At 40.3% G+C, this 23,177-nt stretch overlaps 1 protein-coding gene across 4 annotated transcripts in view; it reads left to right on the top strand.

Annotated features, from left to right (window-relative positions):
• Nucleotides 1–23,177, top strand: part of OXR1 (oxidation resistance 1) — a 232,331-nt gene that overhangs the window by 14,143 nt on the left and 195,011 nt on the right. For all 4 annotated transcript variants that reach the window (XM_077351668.1, XM_077351666.1, XM_077351667.1 and 1 more), the window contains exon 2: nt 17,760–17,840. In XM_077351668.1, coding sequence (XP_077207783.1) covers nt 17,824–17,840 — 17 coding nt within the window. In that variant the 5' untranslated portion in view covers nt 17,760–17,823. The remainder of the gene's footprint in view (nt 1–17,759; nt 17,841–23,177) is intronic.

Genomic DNA, 23,177 nt, shown 5'->3' with positions numbered 1-23,177 from the left:
TCAGAACAGCTTTATTAGCACTGTGGGAAGCCCAAGGCCACCCAGCCAGCTGCATGTGGGTAAGTGCACAATCGAACCTGGCATGCCAGATTAGAAGTCCACACTCCTAACCACTATTGGCTCTCTAAATAAAACTAAGTAAAACTCTCATAAGTAAAACTCTTGGTATTCAGCTATAGGTTTGCTACAAATGTCACATGGGTGACATTGAGAGATTCCATTAAGAATTTCTCTTTCTCCACTTAGTGGCAGAGATGCTGTCAAATTGTAGCCAACTCATGGTGACCCCATAGGTTTTTAAGGCAAGAGATAATAGGGTTTGCCGTTGCTTGCCTCTGTATAGCAACTCTGGATTCTTAGGTGATCCCCCATCTTAGTACCAACCAGGCCCAGCTCTGTTCCACTTCTGAGATTTGTTGAGATCGGGGTAGCCTAGGCCACCCTGTGAAGGATTCTCTACTTAATTTGTTTTGGGGGAAAGTTAATATCTATTCCATACAAACAAAATCTGGACATAGGCCACAAATTGTTTTTTTTAAACTCTTTTTATTGTCCTCTCCACTTTGCTTCGTAGGTCTTTAGAAAGGTGTAACTACTTGGTAAAATTTCATCCTTTTATTTTTGCCTCTGCAAATTTGTTTAGAGGTTTCTCTCCGTATACTGAGAAGAATGACATTGCTTTATGCAAAGTTTCTAAATGCAAGTTGGTTTCCTTGATAGGAAAGCATTTGCTGTTACAGCTCAGATGCCCTTTTTATAATTAATTGATCAGCTTGGATTATTTTGCCTGATGCAGCACATAGAAAGGAGGAAAATACTGGAGAGTATCATCTTAATTGTATGCAGTGTTTAGCACAAGGGATTTTGTACTAAGGGTTGCCTGTTGTGATCCCGACACAACTTAAAGTTGTTTAATACCTGTACAGCTTGATTATAGGCCATGGTTGCTTTTTATAATATTTGTAAATGTTGAAATGAAGTTATTCTAAGTTAATAATTTAGCTTCAAGCGCATCAATTAATATTCCCTGCCTCTCTCCACCTTTTCTGTTTGCTTGCATCTGTATATGACAACTGTGTACCGGTAGTTCCTAAGTTCTATGCACACAAAATTGAAATGATTTCCCCAATTAGCTTCCATACATCTTCAGACCCTTTTTTTTTTTGGCAGATCCTGCCCAGCATTGAAAGATGGTGAAAGCGGCATTTACTTTTCCCGAAGCTCATACCTGACATTGTACACTGTAATTCTTGGCTGTAGAGAGAGAGTGCATTCACAGTGTATGGAGCATTTGGTTTCCATGCAGAGATTAAATTACTTCCTGCTATAGATCTGAGAGTTGGAGGAGTTTTTGTTGTCACTATTCTCCTAAGAGCACTTTAAAACTGAAAACATTTCAGCAACTTCTCTGTGGTCCTTGCCTTTAATTGATTCTTCATCTTGGCAGGATAAACCACAGGAGTGGGTTTATATTTACATGTTTATCTGGAAGACTGGATGCTGTTTTATTTTGTTACTCAAACAAGCTTGACTAGAGCAACCGTTTTCCTTGACATGTTCAGTACCTGAAACCAACAGTGTCATGATACAGAATGGGAGCATAATGGTTAAAACTGGTACATTTCTGAAGAAATGAAAAATGTCAAGTGAAAAAAAATGATCAGTTTGAAAGTGGATATGGTATTAAATGAAACTCCAGATTCTCTCCTGAAAGCAAAAGCCCAGATGCTGGACAGCTTTAAAAGTAAAGCACTGAGAATTCTTTGGAAGGATATTGAAGAATACAAGTCAATATCATAGCTGTGTGATTTTTTAAAAAACAAAGAAAGCTTTCTATGTATTCCCGTTCATTTTACCAGCTTTTGAGTTCTAATTGGGGATCATATTATAGCCATAACTGTTTGAACTGTAAAATATGGCATATCTCATAGATTCAAAACTGCTAGTTGAGTGTTGTTGTTGTTGTTATTATTATTATTAGATTTGTTACTTGCCTCTCCCCTGCTTCCCTCTGAGTTCTCCCTTTTCCTTTCAAACTGTACCTGTTGGCAGAGCATCTATGATGCTGTGGAAAATTTAAACAGATTATGGGGGAACAGTCAACCCTACAAAATATAAGAAATTGAGAGTCCAGTAACACCTTTAAGACCCACAAAGATTCGAAAGCTCACACCTTGAAAAAATCTTTGTTGGTCTTAAAGGTGCTACTGGACTCTCAATTTGTTATACTACTTCAGACCTACACGGCTACCCACTTGAATCTATACAAAATATATTTTAACTTTTAATGTTTTCTATTGATTACATTGTTTTTAGGAGTAAAAGCAATATGCATTTTTAAAAAGCAGACTGTTTTGTACTTCCTAGGAGATTCCTACAATGGAATGTTTACAAGCAGCGCAGGTTTCTGCAAGAGAAGTGGAAAAGGTCAGTTTGGTCAGAATAATAATAATAAAAAAAACCCACACCGTATTTGAACAATGTAGAAGCCAGGTTGATATGACAGTGTAAAAAAACAAGCCCTGGAGCTGGGGGAAACCAAGGGATGAAATAAGAATGCAGATTAGATAGTGGGTTGAAAAAATGGTTATATAGATTTCCACAGAGTCCGAGACAACAAAATAAGGCCATGAGGACAGGGAACTAGTAAAAGGTTGTTAGATGCAAAATAAGCATCTCTGCCTTCTACCCAGGGGCTGATCAGACCCTAGAGCAGAGTTGTAGGCTGTGGATTTGAATTCAGCAGAGAGCTCCAGGCGAGGCTATTTTAAAAATTAAATAAAGCTTTAGTCAAACTGATTATGAAACGTAGGCTAGCCTTATTCATACATATGCGCACCCCACCTGGTTGCTGCCCAGTTTGGTTGCTTGAGCAAGAAACCCCTGATGAAGATGGAGTGAGTGCAGGCTGCACAAATTGGAGAGCTCCACTGAGGATGGAAAATAGAACTCTGCCTGTTTCATCTTTGGAACCCTCCTTTGTAGGACTGGTGATGTCATGGTCCCCCAGCCCTTATCTGTTGTTTCTCTGCTTGTTTAGTCTTCCCGTAACCTTCAAAGTGCAGGTAGACCCAGTTCTTGCTAGGCTACTTGATGACATCTTTGTTCCCCTTTCTCCCGGCTTAACATTGGTTCTGTCTGTCTCTATTGTCAGGGTTGCTACCTTCCCTTATCACAGAATCACAGAATCATAGAGTTGGAAGGGACCATACAAGCCATCTAGTCCAACCCCCTGCTCAACGCAGGATCAGCCCAAAGCATCCTAAAGCATCCAAGAAAAGTGTGTATCCAGCCTTTGCTTGAAGACTGCCAGTGAGGGGGAGCTCACCACCTCCTTAGGCAGCCTATTCCACTGCTGAACTACTCTGACTGTGAAATTTTTTTTCCTGATATCTAGCCTTTATCGTTGTACTTGTAGTTTAAACCCATTACTGTGCGTCCTTTCCTCTGCAGCCATTATCTCAGAATGCAGAAGGGAAGGGTGAGGCATGGTGATGTTCAAGCATATATCCAGTGTATCAGAACGGCACATCATAGTCTGGGAACCAGGAAAGCTGTGTGTGTTTGTTTGTGGGTATGTGGGTGGAGGGTGATCTTCAGCCTAGATGTTATTCCTGCACTACTCATGCACTTCCAAGCATTTCTTTATCTTTCAACAGGCTTAGGAAATTTCAGGCTATATTTGGTGAATGCACAGAAAGTTTCAGGGGCAGCTGCGAATGCAATTTCTTGGTCTTGAAGAAATGTAATGAAGCATTTCACTGAGAATGACCTTTTGGCAACCAGTATTAGACATTCTATGTCCGACAAAAAAACTTAAAAAAAAACCTGGAGAGATATTGAGTCTCTTAACAGTAGTACTCCAGCCTATGGAGTTTAGGTATAAAAAACAGGCCTTCGTCAGAGACTGTAATTATTTTTAATATCATGTGCAAGACGTTTTCTTCCTAAGATGTTAATTCCTTTAGAACCATGTTCTGCCCAACTATGCAACATGGATCCCCTCAGAACCTTATCAATAGTTTTATCTTGCCCTTCAAAGAGATCCTCAGGAGACATAGTGGTTGAGCTAACTTATTTTGGGGTGCATAATGTGTACCTCTGCCATTTCAGTATCTATCCCAACACACCAGATGAAGACATCATCATCTTTACCTCTTTACCTCTTTAAAGTCAGTCTAATGATTGCTAGAGATCTGTCACCAAAGGCCAGTGACCCAGATGCATCCTTCTCTAAATACTGTATCCACTATCTTTGTTCAGATGCTGTTTTTCCCTACTTCATGTACAAGGATCATTGCTAAGAAGGGCTATAAGATAAGCCTCTATTGGCTAAAAAAAGAAGCTTGCTACTAAGCTTTTGGGATAAGACGTCCCTCCTCTGCCATGATTTTGTACCTTGAAGTGAAAGCTATTTTCCACAGTGAATATCAGAAGAAAAAGCCATAGTCCAGATATAATATTAAACTTAAGGCTGAAAATAAACATAGGCGTTTACATAAATCTGCTTTTTGCTACTGTCAACGCAGGCCTAGCAACCCTACTGCAGAGCAAGTCATTAAAAAATTTAAACGTAACAGTAAAATAAACAAACAAAACATGAACAGCAACACAAAGCCATAAATGTTTTAAAGACCCACATCGAAATTCTTAAATAAAAACCTAGTGATGTCTTGTGTTTTTGTCTATAGATAATTTCTTCCATTTGCATGAATTTTGGGATTAAGCACCCATTAGCAGAAGAGTACAATCCTTGGAAGTCTTGGGCTTACCTTCTGTTTGGTAATATGCTTTATACCGAATGGGACTGATTTTAATATCTGAGTTATTCATCCTTTTAGTCTATGCAGCTGTTTTGGCAGAGAAAGAAGGGAAGAAAACAGTCTGTAATATTCATTTGGTTTTCCTGTGTGCCTCTGTATTCTGCACTGTGAAGATTCCTTGTTGTACAAAAACCATCTACGTAAAGCTGGCCTTTGAGGTGTTACTCGAAAGTGATAAAACTAAACAATTTATGGAGATATTCAATTGCATTAGATGTGAGATACTGAAAATTGGGTTCTCCAATAATCTGTATAAAGGACTCATTCATGGTGCATGTACTAAATAAAGGGAAACATTTCCTAAAAGGAAATACTATTGGTTGTCCTTTAGCATGCTTAAACTGTTCCACATGCATGAATTTAGCAATTTTGATAATCTGAAATGCAGATTATCATCTTTGTGTTTCATGTGACAATATATGTGGAATTGAGTGAATCAAGAAAGTAGATTGGGGGATAACTCAGGAACATATGGAGAGAGAGAGAGAGAGAACAGCTACAGGAAGTGATTCAGCAGAACGAACACCAGGAGAGAGAGTGAAGCTAGCAAGAAAAGCTGAAAAGGCACAAGCAGTTTTCTTAATAGAGACCTTCACTGTTGTTGTCTGTCTGACTCTCAACTATATGTTATCTCACATGAAGCATTTCGGACTGAGATGTGACACAGAGAGGCTTGCTTAAGGTTGCTTGGCAAGTTTATGTCAGAGGTCTAGTTTGAACAAGGTTGTCAGCTCATAATAGTTACTATATTGGTTGTCAAGAAATGTATAGTCAATTTTGTGTCTGAAGTGCAACACCAGGACTATGGGAATATGGAATAGTGTGAAACAAAATGGCTTAACATTCCTTCCTTCAGTCCCCTCCATCAAATATCTGCCTTTGTGTGCCATAAAATCCCATCCTTTCTCCAGCAAACAGGACTCTGGGCTTCCAGGAGTTCATAGCCCACAGTCAGCAAGCTGATGTGGCATAGTGGTTAGATTGTTAGACTAGGACTTGGGACAGTTGGGCTTGAACACCTGTTTTTCGGAGGAAGCTAGCTAGGTGATTCTGGGCCTATCACAATCTCTTCGTTTTACCAATCCCACAAAGTGTTTGTTGTTTGAATATGGCAGAAGAGGATAGAACTGCGTGATAAGCTGCTTTGGGTTCCAATTAGAGAAGAAAAATGGGGAACAGACAACCATAGTTTGGTCACAGCATGACAGACACTGGAAAAGATGATAATGCAGGGAAAAGTTAAAGGCAGTAGGGAAAAAGGAAGACCCAATATGAGATGGACTAGCTCAATAAAGGTCGTTATGATCTTCAGTCTGCAAGATATGAGCAAGTCTGTTAGGATGATAGGATGTTCTGGAGGTCATTAAATCATAGGTAGTAATGATAGTAATTATAGGATGTTCTGGCAGTCATTAATTCCTAGGGTAAGGTGACCAGATTTTAACATTGGTAAAGTGGGACACCATTGACTGGGGGGGGGAGGGTTTCTTGATTAAAATTTGGTTTATATGGAGCAACAAAAATGTTCATAGAACGCATAGAATGCAAAAATAGTATTGTAAAATATATTTTTAAATTTCAACATAAGTACAATTTGCCAGGTGCCCCCAGATGTCCCTCCAAAAGTGGGACAATCTGGTCACCTTATCCTAGGGTCACCATAAGTTACAAATGACTTGAGAGTACATCACACATGTAAGAGGTTGTAATATGCCATATGGGGAACCTGTTTACACTTCTCTGTGCAAATAGCATTTTGATCTTAACCCAATTCATCCTGTTCCTCTCCTCCATAGCAGAGGGTATTAACATTTTTTAAAAAGTGGAATATTTGATCACAGATCTCCAGCCTCTCATCTGGTCCGACTCTTAGCTATATCCCTTGCATCCTTTCCTTGAGCTGACTCCATAGTTTTGCTTGCCTAATACATTTTTGCCTTGATCTGGATAGCCCAGGCTAGCCTGATCTTGTCAGAGTTTGGAAGCTAGGTAGGGTTGTCCCTGATCAGCATTTGCATAGAAGACCACTGAGGAGTTGGAACATAGATGCAGGCAATAACAAACCACCTGTGTTAGTGTCTGGCCTTGAAACCCTTATAGGGTCATCATAGGTTGACTGTGAGTTGATGGCACTTGACTCTCACACACAATATGTTTTTAAGGGATGTGTGAATATTGTCAGCTCAGATTCATGTTTAGGACTGCAAAAGAGTTATGTGTTGCTTTTCTCAACATCTGCCTATCTTTGCCCATTCCTAGAGGGATGCCGGAAAAATCTGTTGTCAGCCAGAGTTCAATAGTGTCCTAATCACATTAAGATAGTATTGTTGCTGTCTTCATCCAAAGTGAATTGACATTGTTTAGTTTTACAGTACCTTCCAGGCGCATTAAAAGTGCTTAGAGTGTGCCAGTTGGAGCTGAGCCTCACAATATTATCTTAAATGGAAGACTATTTTGTAGATAGTTGATAGATCTGAGAACATGGTCTGTGTAGGGTTGGATCTGTAATTTGATGGCCAGTTACACTGCTTGTATTGGTTTAGATCAGTGGTCCCCAAACTTTTTCAGTCTGCCACCCCTTTGGCTTCCAGGCCACATCCCTTATCCCCCCCACCCCCAACATATATAAATGAATGCCTCTTTCCTGATGTTAAGTCTACTGAAAATTCAAAACCCACTATATTGTGTACACTTATTTTGTTGTTGTGCAGCAGCCATATTTTAGCTGGAAAAAAAATAAGTTCTTTGTAAAAGTCATTTATAAAATCTACTTTGGAGCCTCATTGTAGAGAAAGACAAATTGGGGGGAAGAGAGAGCGCGGGGCGGGGGCAAGCCATGGAAAATCCCACAGCCAGGAGCAAGTGGGAGAAGGCTTTTCCAGCCCCCCAAAGATGTAGACTTTTGTGGAAGGGTTTCCTGGGAAAATGAATTCCTGGGTTGAGCCTAGGAAGGACAGAGCCCGAGGAGGGCAAGGAGCCCACCACTGCTTTCTTCAGGAATTTAAGCAGGGTTGGAAGCTAAGCACTGGGATGGAAGATCACCAAGGATGTCCAGGGCTGCTGCTACCTAGACACAAGCAATGGCAAGCCATCGTGGAATGTCTCTCACTGGTAAAATGCTGACACAGCAAGAAGAGTTACTGTTGCTCACCTACTGCTCCCAAATTCATCACTGCCCCCTGGATACTTTGGGAACCCCTAGTTTAGACCTACCAGAGTGTTTCCGCAGACCACATTATTTCTTCCTGCTGAGTATGACTTCCTTCCTTCCCTTTTCAACACAGATGTCCCCTGAAGCCCAGTAACCGCATATGGGGGCATTTATTTATTGATTTGATTTGATTTCTATACCGCCCTTCCACATGGCTCTAGGCAGTTTACATACAACATGGGGGGGGGATACGTGATACAAATTAATGTATAACATAAACCAATACAACATCAACAATAAACTAAATAACACAATTTCAATAAAATCAGAGTCCAGCAGCACCTTTAAGACCAACAAAGATTTATTCAGGGCGTGAGCTTTCGAGTGCAAGCACTTGATTTTATTGTGCTGCTTCAGACCAACCTATTTGAATCTATCACAATTTAAGTGATCTTAAATAACCATATAACAGGAACAGTAACTTAGCTAAGGCCCTTAGAGAGGACAGACTGGTTCAGGCTATGGAGGGGCTTCTCCAGAAAGTGGGAGGCAAGAAAGTCGTGCTTTCATGTAGGAATAGTTTGGTCCATAGAAATGCTCTGATAGGCATACTCCAAAAAGAGTCAGGACAATGCATTGGGAATGTGTGTATGTGTTTGTGCTTGCATGTGTTGCAGTCTGATTATTAAGAACCCTGTCAAAATGATATTTTGGTTTGAACTTTGTTAGGCTCTATTAAGATTTGGTTTGGGTTTTGGTTGATTCCTTTGCCTTTGGCCTACCAGTTCATACGAGCAGTGTACAATAAATTGTTTCTGTTAGGGCTATTTGTGTCCAGTGGGAAGCAATATTGCTTCCGAATGGCTTTAATAGGGCACATATGGTTTGGCCAGTGATACCAAGGAGGCTTTTTTATGAGAACTACTGTGTCCAAATCATGCTCTCTTTTATGAAGCATTCCAGTAAGCACTCGAGTAAATTAATAGAAAACCTTTATATAAAGCAATCAGATTGTATCCTTTTGCTGAGCAGAAAAAAATGGCGAACTGGAACAATTCATTTTTCTAAAAGGCAAGTGGGAACTGTTTTGAAGTTAAGAGAGCAGAAGGAAACTGCTTACACTTTAGCGTAATGTCTCACTGATTTCTTTTTCTGGGGGCTAAAATATTGGAGCTGGATTTGTGTGCTGATTCCCCAGTCTGTTCATAAATTGTGCTTATTGAAAACTGATCACTTCATTAATATGCACACACAAAGTAGAATAAAAACAGATTCCTATATGTGCCTTTTTGTTGGCAGTGTGGAATGCCTACGCATAATTACTGTCATAATAAAAACTTAGTAGACAATTTAGAAGTGAGTAATATGAAACAGAATGCAGCAATTTTGTCTCCATTATTGTCAAGTACGTAAATGGCTGGCTTCTGACTCACTTCTTTCCAGCCAATTGAATGGAAACAGGCAGCTTTTTGCAAATTTTTATTTAACAAAAAAAAAAAACTGCCGTGCCTTTGCAGCAACTAACTGGTAGTAGATAGCAACAGTCAAAGGACTGTCATATGGTAGTTAAAATATGTAAACAAAAGACATCATACTGCATTTATAAAACCACTAAAATTTACCAGTCAAAGCAGTTCATCTTTTTCTCATAAACTAAATTTCATTCTTCAAACTAGAATAATAGGATCAAAGAGTTGGAAGGGATCTTCTGTGTCATCTATTCCAACCCCCCACACAGTACAGGACACTCACAACCCTATCGTTCATCCACTGTAACCTGCCACCCCCTTGAATCTTCACAGAATCAGCCTTTCCGTCAGATGGCTATCCAGCTTCTGTTTAAAAATTTCCAAAGATGGAGAACCCACCACCTCCCGAGGAAGCCTGTTCCACTGAGAAACTGCTCTAACTATCAGGAACTTCTTCCGGATGTCTAGATGGAATTTCTTTTGACTTAATTTCATCCCATTGGATCTGGTCCTTCCTTCTGGGGCAAGAGAGAACAACTCTGCTCCATCCTCTATATGGCACCCTTTTAAAACTAAAAGCAAGTTTTGAATCCTACTCCATTTTGGCAGACCTGGATCACCCATATTTGACAAAACTGTGAAATGGCTGCCAGCTGATGGAAGGACTGCCCTATTCAGCTCCTAGGTTTAAATGGCCCAAACCTCCAAACTGGACAAAAGTTTGGGAAATAGGGAAGAACTTTGGCTTGGGGGGCATGAACTGGGCCAGATTTGTGACAAATTTTGGCTTGTGCACTGGTTCATGCCCATCCCCAATAGACTTTCCTCCTGGAGCCATCTCGCAGTTTGTTTTTTGAGCCAAAGAAAAGGATCTTCTGGGTGAAAAGGAGAAAATACTAAGAGTAGTACTCAGAGAGTTCAGGGTTGTGTGGACCCCCTCTCCACATTCCCCACCAATGTGGAAATTGCCAGCTGTCTGAGAAAAATCCCTGTGTGGAAGCAGCCTTAAAATATAGTTTCCATTCTCTTGAAACACTGGCTTTTATTACAGGAATATTATTCCGCTGAAAAAAAAATCCATACAATTCTGAATGGTGAAAACCCTTAACAATGTCATCAAAATTCCCATAGGGTTTGCTACTCTCTTTTTGTGGCTGCTGCTGATGGAACAGATATCAGTTAAGTGGTTGTGAGGAAGAGGAAATGTGACTGAGGAGAAAAAAATGGTGGGGGTAGTTCTTCCTCTTGACCTCAGTCCTAGGCCTAGTCTGCACACAATAGATAATGCACTTTCAATGCACTTTCGTAGTAGATTTTCCTGTTCCGCACAGGAAAACCCAGCTGCCAATGCACATGGAAAGTGCATTATCCTATGTGTGCAGACTAGGCCCAGGTGAGAGAATACAAGGGGTTGTATGGTTCTGAGGAAGAGGAGGAGAGTTGCCATAGAGAGAATTGGCGTAATAACAGAAGAAAGAACCTATCCTAGGCTGTAATAAACATTTAAACAAGTTAACAATAAATGTAAATAGAAATGTCTTATCTCTTCTTTTAATAGAACAACCAAAACGGCCTCCAGATTTAAACCGTTTTCAAAGGTATTTTCATCAGTGGTTGTTATCAGTGGTTGTTTTTCCAACTTAGTGTTTGCTGGTGAAGTCCTTCACTTGGATCTATTCTTCTTGGCAGAATTTAAACAATATATATATTGGCCTTTGGCTCACAGGTATGGGGAAGTTTTAGTCGAAAGACTAAAGAGAATTGGCATCTGGAGAATATCACGTAGCATGTTCCAGGGTCAGGCTTACAATGTAGTCCTAAGCAGAGAGCCCACTGATGTCAATAAACTTAGAAGGGTGTAATTCTGCTTAGGATTTCACTGCTAGCCCACGAGTTGTTGAATATCTAAACGTAAGGATTTAGAACCTTAAACTGGAGTTCACTTGATGCCCAGCCTGTACTTCTCATAAAAGTTAAAAGTTGAGTTATCCTGATTTCACCGTGATTTTAATTTTAATGAGCTCTATTACGTAAAGCACCTCTTGTCAATGTGGGTGGAAAAAGCTATGAGTATCTTCAGCATTCTGTTTCCTTCGCTGGAAAGTACATATGTTGAAATGCACTTCAACAGGGTGAGCCTATTAGCAAGCTTCAGTCCCAAAAGCTTCATCGGCAGAAGATAATGAGTAGAGTTCATTCACGCCATGTGCAATTTTGCCTCTATTCACAACCTCTTCATCAGAGGTAAAAAGTGCATTGTTCATTACAGCTTGTGGTGTTCAAAAGCAATTTCATTGATAAATTCTGTGTTTCCAGCATAGCGCTCCCACATATATATGAGTCATCCATTTCTTGTATAATTCAAACGTAAAAACAACTCTGTAGGATTTTAGGTTGTTTTTCTGCCTCTCATTAGCTTGCCCTCTCAAAATCAGAATACCCTCGCTTTTTCTCTGCTTTTGTTTGAATTCACTTGGAAATCTAGACTTTGGCCAAATTCAGGTGGTGGTGGAAAGTGCTATTAAGTGCAGCTGATTTAGGGTAACACATTAGGGTTTTCAAAGCAAGAGATGTTCAGAACTGGTTTGCTTTTGCCTCCCTTTGCATAGTGACCCCGGACTTCTATGATGGTTTCCCATACCAAACACCAACCAGGGCTGACCCTGCTTAGGTTCCAAGATCCTAAGAATATAATAAGAATATAGCATGCTTTCTCACACAGTGGCCTACCATTTCCTCTTGAGGGCCAACAATAGGCATTGAGGCTGAGGCCTTCCCCTAATGTTGACTCCTGGTTTTGAGATTTAGAAGTTTAATGTCTCTGAATCTGGAGGTTCCTCTCAGTCACCATGGCTAGTAGCCATTGATCGATTTACCCTCCATTAATCAATCTATTCCATTTTTAAAGCTGTTTATTCCTGTGGCCATCACTACATCTCCTGAGATCATGCCACTGTGAGCAATTTAGATCAGAATATATCAAACCATATCACAGTAGGGTGCTGCCTACTTTTTCTGGATGCCCATGATAAATGTCCATTAATGTGGAGAAGTGATAGAGATCTTGAGAAGGTTTTCCACACACACACACACCATTCCCCTGGCTTTTCCAAGCCTTTACCAGGGTCATAATCATATACCCTTGTTGAAGTCTGATGTTCATTGAGATGTTGGGGACAATCTACTGCTGATTATTTTATAAATAGTACTTCATAAATCCATGTTCTTGCTTGTTAGGTGGCAAATTAGTCTTATTACTACCATCTTATAATAAAATCAGAGTCTAGTAGCACCTTTAAGACCAACAAAGATTTATTCAGGGTTTGAGCTTTCGAGTGCAAGCCCTCGAGTGCAAGCACTCGAAAGCTCATGCCCTGGACAAATCTTTGTTGGTCTTAAAAGTGCTACTGGACTCTGATTTTATTGTGCTACCTCAGACCAACACGGCTACCCATTTCATACTACCATCTTATGCATGCTTTCCCATGAGAAGGGCCATCCCAAGAAATAAGCAAATACTGTATACGGCTGATTTGTTAATCAGGACTAAGAAAACAATCCTGTTTAATGCTTAGCATGGTTATGCATTTAAATCTGCACCAGGCCAATGGTGCTTTGAGACAATGTTTGTGACCTTTCACCACTGTGAAAGCCTATGTGGTAGTTCCAAGCAATACTTCGCAGACGGCTGTTTCCAATGGATAGAGTGGGAGACTGCAAATTGGATCATGTGTGGGACATGAATTATAGAAAAACACTAGGGCTAGACAGTTTACTCTTTAATGGAGCCTGCTTTAGCAATAAAGTTTTTGCAGATGGGAATTTTGTAATATAGGCAGACAATTTACACTGGTGTTTATTAAAGCAGACTCTCCTGCAGGCTATGGACAGGTTCAGTGTGTTGATATTCCTCCCAATTTACGTAATTAATAAATCATGCTCACATTTATAATTTATCTATCTTTGGATTTTGCAAAACAGGCTGTGTGGAATCTATAAAGATTCTCTGTAAACAGGAAATTTGTAATGGTGTCAGTTAATTAAAGGCATATAGCCAAGTGTACGGAGCATGATGCTTTTCTGTAATTATGAACTGCAGCAGTTATCGAGAGCTCTAATTGCTTTTCAACTGGAAAAAAGTTAGGTGGGTTGATACATTCTTTATTCTACAAAAGCTACTAATCTGCTTCACATGCTGGCTACAAAATTTCAGAAAATGTATTTGACTTTAGTTTTGTGGCCTTTTGGCTAGATGGTACCTATTTCAACAATCCTTTGCATTTTGTCTCATATCAATTTACCAATGACGTCTTTCAGAAGCTGATGGAATTCTAATATGCAAAAGTTTTTATGTTCCAGTGATTTCAACGAGAGAGATTCAACAAGTTCAATATTTTTCATTGAATGAGGTAGAAAAGTACTTAACTTTCAGCTCTAAGCATCCTAAAGCATCCAAGAAAAGTGTGTATCCAGCCTTTGCTTGAAGACTGCCAGTGAGGGGGAGTTCACCACCTCCTTAGGCAGCCCATTCCACTGCTGAATTACTCTGACTGTGAAAAAAGTTTTCCTGATATCTAGCCTATATCGTGGTACTTGTAGTTTAAACCCATTACTGCGCGTCCTCTCCTCTGCAGCCAACAGAAACAGCATCCTGCCCTCCTCCAAATGACAACCTTTCAAATACTTAAAGAGGGCTATCATGTCCCCTCTCAACCTCCTTTTCTCCAGGCTGAACATTCCCAAGTCCCTCAACCTATCTTCATAGGGCTTGGTCATGGGAACAGAGCCCACACCTCGAGGTGCCCACCCTCCAGAAACGGCCAGCAACTGCAAGTACTGCGTCAGTTCCTGCCCCCCTCTAGCGCTTGTTGCATTCCTCTCTGCAACGGGCTTTCTGGATAGTTATAGTATATTATGAAAGTTTTAGTGTAAACCACCCTGAGCCACAAGGGAGGGCGTTATCTAAATATAATAAATAAAACACAGGTATCCAAAGGATACTGTAGAATGTTCTACAGACATGCATAGTTAACCTTGTTTTGGATCAGGCTCAATATTTTAATAAAATGCCATTTACATATGAAACTAGAAGAAGAAGAAGAAGAAGAAGAAGAAGAAGAGTTGGTTCTTATATGCCCCCTTTCCCTACCTGAAGGAGGCTCAAAGCGGCTTACAGTCGCCTTCCCATTCCTCTCCCCACAACAGACACCCTGTGAGGTGGGTGAGGCTGAGAGAGCCCTGATATCACTGCCCGGTCAGAACAGTTTTATCAGTGCCGTGGCGAGCCCAAGGTCACCCAGCTGGTTGCATGTGGGGGAGCGTAGAATTGAACCTGGCATGCCAGATTAGAAGTCCGCACTCCTAACCACTACACCAGACTGGCTCTAGCCACTGTAATATCCTTCAGCCTCATCTGCACGTGTATTTCTCTATTAAATGATATGACAAAGGCAAGATCAGGGTCCAAGCAAGATCAGGGTCCAGGCGAGTTCTGTTTCGCTGCTTTTCCATGAACAGAATTATTGACAAGGCTGCTCATCATCCCTGCAGGGCAGCACTCATGAGCTACCATCCTGGGCTTTACGGAACTCAAAGAGCTGCAACGCAAGTAAGATTTGCATCTACGGGCTACCTCCTGTTGGCCCTCATTATCATCTTCATCATAGGCATTAATCTGTTGGGTTGAGAATGACTTGCTTAAACCCTTGTTATCAATTTCAGTAGTCTTTTCTTGGCCAGTGGCATGTGTTGGGGACTGAGAGCGGGACATTCCTGAGCTGTGTGTAAGCGGGTGGCTATTGTGCCATTCACTCCTGTATGAATCTACATGTGAATAAGCTTAGTTAGTGGGACTTCAATATGCATAGGATGCACACCACTCGCTTAGAACTGCAATGGAAGCCGGATTCTGAATGTAAATATCTGGTTTGGGAAATTTCATATCAGGGGAGTAATAGGTTTACTAACACTTGAACGACAGAGCAAAACCTAAGAATTTACTGCATATTCAAGCACTCCGATGGAATAGGAATATTTGATTTAGGAGAACCATATGGGAAGCAAGATGACATTGCTACTTCCTAAACAGTACTGTACCTCTGTGGGAATCATCCCTCTGCTTCCTACGTAAAATTTCCCCTGACCTAGATGGCCTAGGGAAGCTTGATCTTGGTAGATAACAGAAGCTAAGCAGGGTTATCGCTGGTTGTATTTAGACGGGAGACCACCAAGGAAGATCAGGGTTGCCATGCAGAGCAAGGCAATGGTAAACCACTGCTGAACATTTCTTGCTTTGAAAATCCCATGAGAGGTTGCCATAAGTTAGCTGCAACTTGATAGCACTTTACACACACACACAAGTAAGGTTTTAGACTTTCCAAAGGGCCAAGCACTGCAGTGTTTGCAAACAAGCTTTGAGTGTCAGAAAACTGTTTTCAGACTGTGTTTAAGTGTAAGTGGGAAGAGTGAAGTCTGCTTTCTTAAGTAGCTTCCCTAGCCATCTTATAGTAAACAGAGAATTCTCCCCAGTGAAGAAATAGCTGCTTATGTTTTCCTATGGGAAAAACTAGAATAACTGTTGCTAGAGGACCTAAGATTTTGGTAAAAAACATTTAAGAAGGATAAATGATATTAGCATATGGTTTGTCGCCCCAAATGTAATATAGTAACTCATCCTCTGACCTTAACCTACAGTAAATTTGGGATAGCTAGATGCTAGATAGCTGTGTCTGTGTGGGGTGACTTAGACCGTTTATGCACTGGAGGTAATTATGCAGGGCTGCAGACTGGAGTTTTAGTCGTGGCAGGTTAACCCACCTTTTCCTGCACCCACAGAGGGGAGCATTTGGCCTGGTGCACCTATTCCGCCCCCGATCTGTGCTCCTGCATGAGAGGTGAGGCAGTGAAGTTCCCAGTGCATAAACAGTCTTTGAAAGACAACTTGTGGGTGTAGGTAGGTGGCCATTGACTGTTCTTTGTGGGTGGTTATTGCTGTCCTTGGAATCAGACAGACAGTAGGAAGGGGAGAGAGATGCTGAAGATTTCTTATCCATTTTTTCCACCGAGAGTGAGGGAGCACTGTGATGATAAATCACAGAAAATTGGACCGACTGAGATGAAAATGTCAATGCTCAAACCAAGATTCATATATATATATATATGGCTGCTTTATCAGCTGGAGCTAACAAGACATTTTACCTGGAATGACACAGAAATGTTTGTGCTAATGTGGAGTCCCCTGCAGCACATTCCAAATTAAGGACAGAGATTACATCCAAAATCTTGCTATTAGTCAAAACTAAGTTAATCTGAGGGCACTTGTAACTAATTGACCATTTGTTTTGAGATTCCACATTGCTAAATGTCTTCCATAACCTCATTTTATTAGGAGACAGAGTATCAGTCCTTGATATCAGTAACTGTGCATTTTTCAACTCATTTCAGGAGTATACAATGCCATTCTACAATGCCATTGTATACTTCTGAAATGAGTCTGAATGTGAAGGTTCCCATTAGTCACCATGGCTAGTGGCCACTGATAGACCTGTCTTTCATGAATCTGCCTAATCCTCTTTAAGGATTTCTATACTTGTGGTGATCTCTATGTTCTCTAGCAGTTCTATGGCAATGAATTCCTCATTTTGATGACTTTTATAAAGTAATTCCTTCTATTCATCCTGTATCTACTGTCCATCAACTTCATTGGCTGCCTTAGAGTTCTAGTATTTCAGGGGAGGGGGTTCTCTCTGTTCACTCTCCTTACCTTGTGCATAGTTTTATAAATGTGCATTATGTCCCTCCTAGTTGTCTCTTTTCTAAACTGAACCCAATTTATGGATTGTCTTTACGGTTAAACAAAAAACTTAATGAGAAGATTACAGATTTCAGTACATTGAATCAGCTTTATACATCTGCATATGGCAAGAATCAAAAGTAGCAGTAGATAAGTGCTGGATATGAATACTTCTTGACTGGATGAACATAGTACGTTTCAGAATGAGATCATGGGCTCTCCATCTACGTAGGGTTTATGCCTTTTGCAAGGGGGACAGAAGAAAATTGGATACCAGCTTTTTTTTTTTTTAAAGGAAATACATAGCAAAGCCATTAAATTCTCTGCAAAGAAGTTTGCTTGTGGAGAGGGCACAATTATAATGGCAATGTCTGCTGAAAGCAAGTTATTTACAGTTTTCGGTAGAAATGCCTGGTGCCCCTTCAAGGTTAATGAATGTTTGTTTACTGGGAAATAATTGTTCAAGATTGTAATAATATGGCTTATCTCTTTAGCCTTAAGATCTTGCTTTCCCCCCTCACCAGGTCAACTGGAACAAGATTTTGAAGTGCTGATTTCTCATAAATGTGAAGTAAACTGCCTATCATTATGTTTGGCACTAAAAGGTCAGTGTTCATTTTTAAACTTTCTTAGAAAAAAATAAATCTAACCAAAACCAATGTGTTTGCAATGAAGCTTCAGAAAGAGAATTTGCATGCATGCATACATTAAAACGTCATTTGTTCTATGGCTATGTGCTATTTTTTAACCTTGTTTCCCTAACTGGAATTGTTTATGAAAGTCCATTTCTAACCATTCTTGTTTTCCCTTAAACCCCCCCCCCCATTCCATCTCTAACCTCAACAGAATTGTGTAGCATCTACTCAATACCATAAAAGGGTTAATATTTGTGGGTGTAAGTGCCATCAAGTCACTTTCAACTTACGGTGAGACTATGAATTAGCATTTCCGCAAACATCCTATCATTAACAGCCTTGCTCAAGTCTTGCAAACTGAGGGCCATGGCTTCCTTGACTGAATTAATCCATCTTGTTGGTCATCCTCTTTTCCTGTTGCCTTCAACTCTTCCTAGTATGATTGTCTTTTCCAATGACTCAGCTCTCTTTCTTTCTTTCTTTCTTTCTTTCTTTCTTTCTTTCTTTCTTTCTTTCTTTCTTTCTTTCTTTCTTTCTTTCTTTCTTTCTTTCTTTCTTTCTTTCTTTCTTTCTTTCTTTCTTTCTTTCTTTCTTTCTCCATATAATTTAGCACATTTGTATGCAGCTTACAATGAAATCTCTGATTTAGTGTCCATCAGTTAAAAACAAAGCAGTAAAAACAAACAATATATCTTTTGTACCAGTGCTAAAACCACCCCATCTTAGCATTAAAATACCACAGCACACAAACCTATCATAGACATGGGTCATAAAGCCATTGATGATGCCATAAAGTACTAAAATTTGTAGTTTCCGCTTGGTTCATAAAAGGCAACAAGGTAAGTGGCAAGTGAGCATTGCAGGGGGAAGGGCAGTATTCCATAGATGGGGCACCACCACCAAAGTAGCCTTGTCTAGTTACCATTCATCTCACCTCCATGGACACAGATAAGAGGGCTTCAAAATTAATGTATTTACTGGTGAGCTAGAAGTAGGAAAGAGGTGTCATTTACCTAATGCATTTGAACAAAATCAAGCTTTTGGACTCCAATGTTATGGTGGCATTTACAGTGCGAAAGGTCTGCATAAGACAATCACAGCCATCTACAGGTAGTCCAAAACCACTGAGATTATTTGAACCCAGTTATCCCTTCCTTCTTGTTGTGTATGATAAATGTAGTCTTGCAACTTATGAATCATCACTGTCGGCTGAAGAAAACAGAGAAACCCAATTATCAAATTAGAATAATGTTACTGAATGTCAAGGTCATGAACAAGGAAAATATTTCCTGTTACTTTATAAAAAAAAATATTTCCTGTTACTTTATTTAAAAAAAGCACTTTTACTATGTAGACCAGGTTTTGCAGTATATGAACTGTTTGTGCCTGTCTGTTGCACCCAGTCTCTCAGCTGAGATTCTCCCCTCCCCAAAGGGACTAACAATTTAAGAATAGCAATAGGTTCGCAGTACTCTCATGTCAAATATTTCACTCTGTCTTCTCTGACCTTTGTGTCGCAATGATGGTTGGGTGTAGCAGTTATGCTGTTTTGGTTGTGTTTTTTTGGCCTAGAGCAAGCTGTAGACAATTTGTTGTTGTTCACAGTTCTCAGTTCTGTGGTGGAAACTGGCCTTGTACAAAGCATTTTGTTCCACTGATTTGTTTTTCCACATCTCTGAGAGCCGTGTTTCCAAGGATATCTGCTTATGTCCTAATGAATACAGTTGCTTAAATTTGGACCAAAATGTGAGGGTTTTGTTCTATTTCCCTTAGCTGGAAGAAGATAAATAAAGTGGGCAAGTTTTCCCCAACAGTGTCTGTCCCCTGTCACCATCCCTGGTATTTATTTATTTATTCTATTTATATACCGCCCTCCTCGGAGGCTCAGGGCGGTTTACATAAAACGCAAAAACAATACATGAAACAATCCATAACGTATAAATACAATAACAATAATACTTATAACTTATAATTGTAACTGTGCAACAGTGCAAACAGGTCCAGAGTGCACTGATGGAGTTCTGGGAGGGAGGGAGAAGGGGCCCTGCAGATGTTGTTGGTTATGCCTGGTCTCAACCAAATGGCTGGTGGAAGAGCTCCCTTTTGCAGGCCCCGTGGAACTGTTTTAGCTCTGTCAGGGCCGTGATCTCCTCTGGGAGCTCATTCCACCAGGTCGGGACCAGGGCAGAGAATGCTCTGGCCCTGGTTGAGGCCAGGCAGGCATCTTTAGGGCGAGGGACCATTACCTGGTTGTTGTTGGTGGAGCGCATCCATTCTCAAAGGGCAGATCTCTTCACTGCTGCTTCACACGCTGGTTTAACCACAGAATTTTGTGTGAATCTGATAGCATTGCCTCAGTGTGATGACATCGCTTGAATTCTATCCTGGTAGTGACCGCATATCGGCGTGAGGCTGAGAACTTGTTCCTTTCTCCCAGATTTTCTCAACTGGATGGCAATCCTATCATTGTCTTTTCTCGGTATATTCTTTCAGCTTCGTTGTTTTTATTCTTTAGAAGAGAGTGACTAAGGCAGGTGCTAATGCATTTGTCATAAATGTTCTTGAAACGTTCTCACAATGGTGAGAAAGGAACAAATTTTGCAATAGAGATCAGTAGGGAGGAGACTCCTGAGTTCTCATTTTTAAGCATCGGTTTGTATTTGGGGTATATTCCCATCCTAAACCAAATTCCCTAAGTATCGACAGTTAAAAATGTCCCCCAATTTCTTTTTGTTTGTGGTTGTCATGAAGGTCTGTAGCTCTCCAGAGCACCTAAAAACAATTAAAAACAATTAAAAACAGTGGGGTAGGGGGGAAATACTCATGATACTTGCTTGCAGTACCTAATGGGTAAAAACATGCAGAGACTACCTGGAATTTATTTCTAGCTAGATTTATTTTTTGATTCTCAGCCTGGGCCCTCGTCTAGTGCAGCGAGTTCTCAGAGAACATCAGGGCTGTGACAGAGTTAGCAGAGTTCTGCAGGGCCTTCAAGATGGAGCTCTCCCACCAGGCATATGGTTGAGGCCAGTGTACTAGCTGGCACAGCTAGTATACCACATGGGCCTCCCCTACTGGCTCAGAGTTCTCCTTCTACATCCTCCCCTCCTAAGGAGGATTATCTGACAATGACTCAGCTCATGATATCAAATTGTTAGCATTTTATTATTATAACTGTGTTTATTATTTTAGTGTTTATTGTTTTAGTGTGCCATCCCATGATGACTGGCTCAGGAGGGGCGGCCTATAAATATAAACATTTATGTTTATAGAAACTGAAAGTGATAACTAGCTGTACTTTGTGTACATTATTTACTGCTTTACCGGTGAGGGTGTCCTAGGAGAAAGGTGTGCTTTCTCCTTCAACCTAAAACCATTTTCCTCTAAATGCAATCTACAAAGTACAAATGGGGCATCTTGTTTGTACTAATATTATTTTCATGGTTAAAAATATTTACCAGGCACCTCTTCTTTCTTCGTTGGGTACCACCCTTCTTCTAGGTTTGCCCACTGAGTGCCAGGATCTGAGCCACAGGTTGCTGGGAAGCCCTACTAAGGAATCCTTGCTTTAATATGACATAAACAAATAATTCAAACTGTGACTTTATTTCCGCAAAACGTACTGCAAACCAAATGATTCACATATTCTCAGTTTGTTTCGAAGCTGAAACAGCAGGTTTTTATTGCTACTTTTTCAAAGAAAAAAAGAAATGGGGAAGAATTACACATTCACACAACAGCAATATGCTGTTGTAACAAATGTACAATATCCTATCCAGTTAAAGCTACCTGTTTTCCATTTTATTACTATGACCTATACATGGAAATTAAACATAGGGTGGGTTTGAATTTATGTGTACGCATACAAATTCAGCAAATATAAAAATCGGTAATATCTGTATGGGTGCATGATAACTAACAGTGCTTTGGTTTGCAGACATTAATTTACATTTATCAAAGGCCTTTATGATACTTGCTTGCTGATCATGTCATGTGCTTATGCACAAATGTCCATGGATTTGATATTGCTTTTAATACTGCTTTTATTTTTAAATTCCCTGACTAGGACAAAAGGGGAGGAGAGCCTATTGTTTAATGCAGCATTCCAGGGGCTAACTTCTAATGCTGAAGCTACCCTTTGGGCCTTTGCATCTTAGAGTATATGAGAAGGATTCTCTCACATGCATGAACACAGGAGAGAGAAGTGAGAAGCAAGCGTGGACACACACAATCACCTCTCTTATGGTGAAATGTTATTGCTCAACATTCTGCTACCAATTTGGCCCCAGGACTGAGAAATCAGATTGAGGATTGTTTACTTATCCAATAAAGCATGCTTTAAGCTGCGCAAAATTGCAAAGTGTAGGTGCATTTTACACATGATGCACTTTACAAAGCCAATAGACCACACATCCGTGAACTCAGCCTTTGCTGATTTTAAGCATCACATTGCAGGGGAGCTTTGGAAGGCAATGCCAGAGCTCATGATTTTAGCTGCAAGCCAGACTTTTGAGCCATACCATCTATTTTTAAGCTAGACTTCCCTCAGACAGATGAGATGATGCAAAGGCTGAGCTTTGTATCCAAGTATCTCTTCCCTGGGTCATTAATGAATTTTAAAAGCCAAAAACAATGGGGTAGCATTTAAACAGATGTTGCTACAGCCAGAATGGCAGAGGATTGATGCCAGAACAAAAGCAAAGCCATTAAAAAAATCTCTAAAAAGTAATGGTATAGTGATTAAAATAACATTTTATTAAAGAAATTATTGGGGTAAATGTATGTATGCTGACCTACGTTTCATGAAATTAGAAAGGTGGGACATAAATGTCATTATAATTATAAAATAAAAAATATTAGAGTTCTTAGGAGATCTCCCATCCAGGTGCATTGAGTATACTAGGTCTGTATCACACGAACACACAATACTGCCTTATACTGAGTCAGATCCTCAGTCTGTCTAAGTCACCATTGGCTACTCAGACTGGCTGTGGTTCTCCAGGATTTCAAGCTGATTTCTTCCCCATCACCTCCTACCTGTTCCTTTCAACTGGAGATGCCGGGGATTGAACCTGGGAATTTCTGCATGCCAAGCACGTGTTTTATTACTGAGCCACAATTTTTAGGCATGGCAGTAGCTAGGCTGCTGTGCATAGCTGGATCATATTCCTCCAACTGTACTCTGCAGGGATGGATTCCCATGCCTTTAATAGTTGCACAGAAAAGAACCATTTAGTGGGTGGAACTTGCCTGAAACAGCTGCTGGAAAATCCTGTGGCATACATCCATTAGAAGTTCAAATCAGGA

This window comes from Paroedura picta, chromosome 9 (genome assembly GCF_049243985.1).
Source record: "Paroedura picta isolate Pp20150507F chromosome 9, Ppicta_v3.0, whole genome shotgun sequence".
NCBI lineage: Eukaryota > Metazoa > Chordata > Lepidosauria > Squamata > Gekkonidae > Paroedura > Paroedura picta.
The sequence above is the reverse complement of the archived record's forward strand: the minus strand, read 5'-3'. Positions and strand labels throughout refer to the sequence as shown.